Raw genomic sequence first — 8722 nt, forward strand, 5'->3', positions numbered from 1 at the left:
CTGCAGCATGTTAGTTCCTTGACCAGGGATTGAACCTGCGTTCCTTGCATTGCTAGGTGGATTCTTTACCGCTGGACCACCAGGGAAGTCCCTGGCAGTTTGTAGTTTTAAAAATCCTCTTTCTTTCTTTTTTTCAATCTTAGGAATTGCAGATGGTAAGGATAAGTGGACTTTGAATTGTTTCCAGAGCTGCGTTTCTGGTTTTGCAAAAATTTGAAAGCCAAGGACTTTTAATTTTTCAAAGAATGGGCTGTAGCCTAAATGATATCTAGGGGCTGATCTCTCCTTCCAGCTATATTATCTTCAATTTGCTTCTTTATATCAGGGAGACCTAAGATGGAAATTCAGTGAGTTCTATGTTCTGGGTATAGGGCTGTTTGTCTTTGGAATGTTTTAGTAAATTTTTCCATAAGGGCTTCAGAAGGTTTTACTTTCTCTCTAGATACATTTAGCTTAAGGGAAGACGCCTAAACAAAGTTCCTATCAGGCTCTGAATATTAGCTTCCAATTTGGCCAACTTCTGACAATAGAGCTACATTAAAAATCTTTTCAAATATCTTGCCAGGTTTCAGCTGGGACAAACAGTAAATATTTCTGGCAGTATTGAACAATCCCATGGATACAAGAGGCATCCTCAAAGAGGGTGCAAAATATAATACTCTCCCAAGGTCTAGAGCCACTCCCAAAGGGAGCCAAGAGAAAGAAGGACCTAGACACTTCCCTGGAGGGCTGGCAATGGACACTAGCCACAACCGTTCAACCCACATTTCTGTCTGGCCATATTTTGAGGCCCCCAGCCTGGCAGTCACCAAGCCAAGCTGTCAGGACACAAGAGAAGACAAACAAGAAGGTTACAGCTGTCCCTGGGAGAGAAAGGACCAATAACCAATGGGTCTGGATTTGCAAAGGGACAGTGTGAAGGTGTATTTTCCTCTTTCCACCAAGCACTACAGGCAGAGATTCAGGAGAGCTGCTTTTGGTAAGAATTCTCACCCTTCACTGGCTTCTGCCAGTTTTCCCAGGATCCCATCTGCAGGCTCCAGTATCTACCAGAATTTGGCATGGTTTTCCATTAATTTTAATTTTAGTTTCCCTTGGCTATTTAAGGGAATAGCATAGCAGTTTACCAGAAAATCCTTCAGAGACCCATCAACCCTGGGAGTGAACCATTTGGGAGTCCTCCTTCAATGGTAGGTATGTGGGGGCATTCAACTTGATGTGGAAGGATTTGCATAAAACCTTTGAGGAAAATATTTTCCCACTGTCCCAGGTGATTACAAATGAGACATTGACCCACGGGCCAGCATTTTGATGATGGACCCCTAGCAGATTACAGCGGAGGACGCCCGGGTATTATTTTAGGTTTCTGGCCTTGGGGTGATTGCAGCTTGATGGACCTTTGTTTACAATCCTTTCAAAGTGCTCAGCTATAGTCACAAGTCCAGTCAGGCCAAGGGCCTCCCATCCTTTTTTCTGCCTTTTATCAAACCACCAACCTCAAGAGATAATCCATTGACAAATAAGGCAGCTAGAGCAGGTTGGGTGACATCATTTATCGTATGGAACCCAGAACGCCATAGGAAGAGATCTTCCAGATGGGCTTTAAAGTCCGCTACAGATTTATCTTCCTTTTGTTTGCATGTTTGACCGATCAGTGCAGGCAGGGAAGACTCTAGAAATAGCTTTTAAAAGATCAGTTGCTATTCTGCAAGCTTTTCCTCGTCCATAAGGAGACCGTGTTGAAGACTGAGGATCTCAAATGTTATCCTTGGGTCGTGCCGTTCTGCTTCCCGCATCCGTTTTTGGGCTTCACCAGGTCCTACCAGCATGTGCACAAGCTGATAAAGACCTGGCAGCCTGGGGTCCTAGGCCTCAATAAGGGCTCTAAATTTTTCAGAAAACTTTTGGGGAATCCTCCCTTGGTTTAGAAAATTCTTTAATCCTTAGTTCGGTCCTTGACCAAGAAGTGAAGAGAATCACCTGCACCCACAGGTGGTCTTATTTTATTTTATTTTTCTGTCATTTTAATGTAAGATTGAACAGACTGCTACAGCAACACTTGAGATTCCACAGAGAACTGCATGATTTTGCTATTAGAAGATATTTGTTGAAGTATTTGAACTTTACCTCTTTAAAAAAATGAATATGGTCCATCAACAACAGATGAATGAATAAAGAAGATGTGGTGTGTGTGTATGTGTGTGTGTGTGTGTGTGTGTGTGTGTGTGTGTGTATATATATATATATATATAAAATGTCTACAACAGAATAGCCATAAAATAGAATGAAATTCTCCCATTTGCAACAATGTGGATGGACCTAGAGAGTATTATACTTAGTGAAATAAGTCAGACAGAGAAAGACAAATACTGTATGTTATCACGTATATGTGGAGTCTAAAAAATAAAACAAATGAATGAATATAACAAAACAAACTCACAGGTATAGAGAACAAGCTAGTGGTTACCAGTGGGGAGAGGGAAGTGGGGAGGGACAAAATAGGGTTAGGAGATTAAGAGGCACAAAATCCTATCTGTAAAATAAATAAGCTAGGGAATTGCCTGGCAGTCCAGTGGTTAGGACTCTGTGCTCTCACTGCCGAGGGCCTGGGTTCAGTCCCTGATCAGGGAATTAAGATCCCACAAGCCGTGCTGCGTGGCCATTAATTAATTAATTAATTAAGCTAAAAGGATGTATTGTATAGCACTGGGAATATAGCCAATAATTTATAATAACTTGAAATGGAGTATAATATATAAAAATATTGAATCACTCACTATGTTGTATATCTGAAACTAATATAATATTGTAAATCAATATTGTAAAAATGGAAATATTTCAATTTTTAAAATGAAATGGAGGTTTCAAGTGTTGTTTTCAGCACACAAACGTTCACAACAACCTTCTAGATAACGTATTTTCTACTTTTCCAAAAAAGGTAATTCTCATTTACTAGAACCTCACCCACCACTGAAGAATTCAAAGTTCCTGAGCTCAAAAGTGATCAGAACGCACAGCTGAGTATAATTAGTAGTCCAAAGCTTGGCTTAAATATCTGAAGAACAGGAAACACCCAGTAATAAATATATCAGCATTGTTTCTAGGAGGCAATGACTCATAAACTAAAACCACCTAAGTCTGAAATTTTCTGTACTCAGTGTCTATTGGTATAAAGACTTCACTCTTAATGCTTCTTGTGGCATCACAGGTTTTATAAACTAAACAATACATTTTTAGCGTTCCACAGTAATCATCACTTTCAAAAACTGTAATATACATCTGTATGTTACACAAACATATAATTCTCTACATAAGCATTTTGTCATATATCACCTCTTAGCCTCAAATAATACAAAAATCTTTACAGAACACAACACCACAGAACTTTTGTATATTCCCTTTCCCCAGTTGTTAGCAGGTAGCACTGCTTTAAAAAGAAAGTGATGAAAAATCAGAAATTTTGCAACCAGTGTTTGACTTCAACTTTTTACTTTATCATCTTTTAGTACCACCATATCCTGCTGCTGTTCTGGGTCTGGTCTCTGAGCTTGAATATGCCGAAGAGCGACCTGTGCCTCCAAGAAGTGGTAAGCAGGGCTCTTCCACGTGCTGGAGTATGAGGGAGGGTGAGACGGGTGGTACCATGAGTCTGAGAACGGTGTTGCTGCTCTCTTGCTGCCAAATATTCTAATATTCCTCCAGTTCCCAAGCCAGTCCAGAACCCTGGTCCTGAATGTTCATTTCCTTGCTGTCCATGCAAGCACTGCCAAAACCAGAGGTTGCACCATGTTGACCTGTGAACTCAGCCTTAAAGCCCACAGGAGGGGCGCCTGCTGAGTTGGTGAATCTCTGACAATGATGGGAATGTGGAGTATACTCAGAATATGGTGGAGGAGAATCTTGACCATCACTAAGGAACAATATATAAACTCCAAAGTCAATAGCAAGTAGCACCACGATGGTAATCGGTCCACTGATGCCACATGAGTCTGGGGAGTACAACTTCTTATAATAATCAGATAAAGAGTCAAAGCCATGGTTTTCCCTAGACTCTCTCAATTTCTTCAGGCCAGGTTCCATGTGATCTAAGTTATACTCCAAGGTATAGGAGCCTCTTAGTATGTACCTTCAGAGGATTCATAGCTTTTACAGCCTGGCAGTTTTTCCAAATTTGTACTTGATATCTAAATCAGTCTTACATTCCCACTGTACACCGTAACCTTCCCACCCTGTGTTGTGACACGGTATGAATTTGGGGGTATAAGCATCCCATCCAGCTACGCCTCCAGTACATTTCACTGTGGGATTGGAGCCGACCCACGAGAAGTGGTGTAGCGGTCCTAGTGGAGGGTAAGAGCTTTTGCATCCCACAACAATATTCTGTCTAAGTCGTTCCAGCCCTGGGCAGGGCCCACGGTCAGCAGAAGTGAAAGGAAGCTGAGGAGAGGGCAGCGTCTGGCTACGTCCAGCCCGCCAGCCTTGGCCAGGGTGCTTGGTGAAGATGGCAGATAAAGAGGGGTGGAGGGGAGTGGCCTGAGTTATGTCATAGTCTTTTATTTTATGTGCATCTTACATCTTTAATTTTTCATTAGCTTTTGGCAGTGACTCTTCTAATGAAACTATTTTGTAGTTTTGAAGCCCTCTGGAGGCTTCTGCATGACAACTAAATTAGGTAACCTATTCTGCTTGTTTGATTTGGGAGCCCTTGTTTTAAAGTGCATTTCTTAATTGATCTTGTCTTGGAACATTCCTCATAAAGGCCATTATAATTCTAGGTTGTCTTGGTAAGATTCTGCCATTTTTGTGGGTATCCACAGCTCCTGGGACCACAGTTCTTAGACATAAACAAGCGGGTGTGCCAGAAGGTGTGCTCGGTTCTTGGGAATTTCAGGATCCCATTACCCAAATAAATACCTAAGAAGCATGTGCCCCTGGGTCGGGGATTGTGTGGTGTTTTACAGTGTACCTCGCTGCGTGGAAATTTTCTTGAGGATGTTGAGTGACCTAGTGTTACTCTAACCCATTCTGTGATCAATGTATTCTAACATAGGAGTCCTGGAGTTAGGTGGTGAGTGCTCTAACAGCTTTGAAGTACTCAGTCCACGTCCACCAGTGTTGCAGCTTTTGGCTTCTGAGATTCCCATTAGAAATAGCCTTTCCCTCCTGTGCATGTTAACACACCAGCAGTAACCAAAGAGCTGTTACTGTGGACTGGCCAAGAGAAGGCCTGTGTGCACCACCAGCAATTCCAGTGTAGAACCGGAGAAAGGACTGAACCAGCACATCCCCAACAAATGGGGACTGTGGACTGGGATTCCAGTCAAATGGGGCACTGCGGACTAAACCAGCAGCATTTCCCAAAGTGGAACCAGGGACTGGGCCAAGAGCTTGGGACTTGGATTCTAGTCTGTCTGCTAACTCAAGCTGACCTGCCCTGGGCTAGAAAGCCAATTACATCAGTGGCTCAATGCAAAGAGAACATAGCTCTGTACCAAGGAGAACCCTTGGAAATGGCGAGAAAGGCAGAGAACTAAAAGCATTTGTGGGTACCGCTGCCTGTGTTTCTTGTTGCCCCCAAAGTTGTTGGGAGTTTCCTCCAGATCCCATTGCTGCTACAAAATTAAAAAACAAAATTCACCTGAGTAAACTTTAAAGATCTTATTGCCTTTATTCAGTGATTCAGGAACCAGGTGGTGTCGCATCCAGCAGACGGAAAGGGGCTCTGAGGAGCTGTACAAAATGAAAGGCTTTGAAGAAGGGAGCAGGACGAGGAAGTTATACTAGCACAAAGCAATTGGATATGCAAGGTGACCTTCCTTTAGTGGGGGCACAGGCTTCTATCAGGCAGGTTCAGTAGTGCTGACCAGGTCATTCCTGACTGGTTTAAGATTCTATTCCTGGGAGAGTCTGAAATTATAATTAAATTAGGTAGTAAGTCTCAGTTTGGTGACGTGGAGCTTAGTATAAGTGACTCCATTTTGGGCCTGTTGTCTCTTTTTTAACACAAATTACCATAAACTCAGTGGCTAAAAACAACACAAATGGATTATCTGACAGTCCTAGAGGTTAGGAGTCTGACGCCATTCTCCCTGGACTAAAATCAGTGTGTGGGCAGGGCTGCGTTTTTTCCTGGAGGATATAGGGGGAATTCATCCCTTTACCTTTTCCAGCTTCTAGAGGCTGCCCACATTCCTTGGTTCAAGGCCCCTTTCCTCTATCTTCAAGGTCAGGAATGTTGCATCTCTCTGACCTAATTCTTACGTTCTTTTAAGAACTCATGTGATTGGGTTGGACCCACCCAGATAATCTAGAAGAATCTCTTCATCTCAAAATCCTTAATTAAATCACATCTACAAAAGCCCTTTTGCCACATAACATAACTTACTGTCAGGTACAGGGTTTAAGATGTGGACATTGTGTGGGACCATTGCTCTTCCTACCACAGTGCTTCATTGTTACTTTAAAAGAACTGCCCAGGGCTTCCGTGGTGGCGCAGTGGTTGGGAGTCCGCCTGCCGATGCAGAGGACACGGGTTCGTGCCCCGGTCTGGGAAGATCCCACGTGCCACAGAGTGGCTAGGCCCGTGAGCCATGGCCGCTGAGCCTGTGCGTCCGGAGCCTGTGCTCTGCAACGGGAGAGGCCACAACAGTGAGAGGCCCGCGTACCGCAAAAAAACAAACAAAAAAAAACAACAAAAAAACTGCCCAGACTTCTCCTTCAGGGTCTCTACCTCCACTAACAAGTGATAGGATATAGTTTAATGCACCCATCTGACAGATGAGAAAACTGAAGCCCTGGGAGAAAGGGGCATTTATTAAGTACCTACTGCATGCCAGGCCCTGTGCTAAGAGCCTCACATGGCTTGTCTCCCTTAATTCTCCAAACAACCAGAGAGGGATGTATAATACTATTGTATATACAATACGGCTGAAGGACTCTGCAGCTGCAAGGGACAGAAAACCCAGCAGAAACTGGCTTTAGCAAAAAACAGTGATTAAAAACCCTGAGGCTGATCTTCAGGCCCAGCTGGATCCAGGCGTTCAATGGATGTTATCAAGAACCTTTGTCTCGGGACTTCCCTGATGGCACGGTGGTTAAGAATCCACCTGCCAATGCAAGGGACATGGGTTCGAGCCCTGGTCTGGGAAGATCTCATATGTTGCAGAGCAGCTGAGTCCGTGCACCACAACTACTGAGCCTGTGCTCTAGAGCCCGTGAGCCACAACTACTGAGCCCATGTGCCACAACTACGGAAGCCCGCGTGCCTAAAGCCTGTGCTCCGCAACAAGGGAAGCACCACAATGAGAAGCCCGTGCACCGCAATGAAGAGTAGCCCCCGCTCACCTCAGCAAGAGAAAGCCCGTGTGCAGCAATGAAGACCCAACACAGCCAAAAATAAATAAGTAAATTTTAAAAAATGCTTTAAAAAAAAAAAAGAACCTTTGTCTCTTCATCTCCTGTCTCTGTGTCGGCTTCTTTCTCAATCATGTTCTCCTTTTGTGGAGGCAAAATGACCATGAGCAGCTCTGAGCAGAAACCCTAATCTCTCTGAAATCCCTGGGGAAAGAGACCTTCCGGTTTTTCAACTTCCAACAGAAGCCCTGGAGTGTCATTGAGCCCCCAGGGGTCTAGCATCCATATCTGAACTATCAAGGAGGGTGTGAGGGTAGAATGTGCTCATAGGCTAGGGCTGAAATACATGCCCAACTTGAAGCCTGGAGGTTAAGGCCAATCTTTCCCAAACACAGGGCTTGGGTGTGCAGGGGTTTCTCCCCAGGGAAAGCAGGTGCTATTATAGAAGTGACGATGCACATATGTAAAGGAGTTAAGAAGCCAGTGTTGGGGAAAAAGGCTCATTGTCATTATCATACCCATTTTATAGGAGTAGAAACTGAGGCACAAAGTGGTTCAATAAAATGCCCTACATCACGTAGCTGGTAAGTGGCCATGCCAGAACTTGAACCCAGATCCCCTCCCCCTGCATGTGATAGTCCCAGAACTCAGGGCAGGGCCCCTCCATGCTTGGGTCTCTCTCCTACTTTCTCTGAACCCCCAGACTGTGTCAAAAGACACATTTTAGTTGTTAGCTACCCCAAGGTCAGGCTGGGATATTTCTGTCTGTGCCCTGACATTTTAGATCTCAAAGTCCCTCCTCACCTGCAGAGGCACCTCTAATACAGGGAGGAAACAGGTGCTCAGGCACCCGACCACTGGCCCCTTTCAAGTCCTCCTCTGTGATGGCAAATTCCACTAGGACTCCATACCATCTTACCAGGATTCCAAACAAAAGACACAGCTTACTGGCAAAGGCACCACCTTGGCCAAACCATCTTTACAAGGAAAAAGTGCGGATGAGGGAACAAAGACGATGCTCGTAAAAGAGATAGTCTCCTGGGAGATGCAAGAAACAGCTGAGAGGAAAGAATTGAGGCTTTGTGGGGCAGTTCCTGGAACGGGGGCCAGAAACCGACAGGATGAGGGCCTCTTCCCAGAGGGTAAAGAAGTTCATTAGGCTAAACAAGCCAGACCCCCTAGTGCAGGTGGTTACCGTAGGAAATCTGCTCCCCCAGGGGTGACAGGACCAAATACATGACATCATTCCAGAGGAGACAAGCGGCAAAGAGTCAGTGCTTATCAGGGGCTTACTGTGTGCCGAGCACCTCACGTGATGAGGCTCTTCATCTTCCTAATCACCGTTCTGAGCAAGCACATTAATTTACAC

At 44.5% G+C, this 8722-nt stretch overlaps 1 protein-coding gene across 1 annotated transcript; it reads right to left on the bottom strand.

Annotated features, from left to right (window-relative positions):
* Positions 1–3495: 3495 nt before the first annotated feature.
* On the bottom strand, positions 3496–6084 carry LOC101338335 (store-operated calcium entry-associated regulatory factor). The gene is given in 8 exon segments (XM_073787813.1): positions 3496–3593; positions 3596–3688; positions 3691–3759; positions 3762–4127; positions 4130–4155; positions 4157–4298; positions 4301–4491; positions 6080–6084. Coding segments are annotated over 8 exon segments (990 nt in total).
* Positions 6085–8722: the final 2638 nt, after the last annotated feature.

This window comes from Tursiops truncatus, chromosome 10 (genome assembly GCF_011762595.2).
Source record: "Tursiops truncatus isolate mTurTru1 chromosome 10, mTurTru1.mat.Y, whole genome shotgun sequence".
Taxonomy (NCBI): domain Eukaryota; kingdom Metazoa; phylum Chordata; class Mammalia; order Artiodactyla; family Delphinidae; genus Tursiops; species Tursiops truncatus.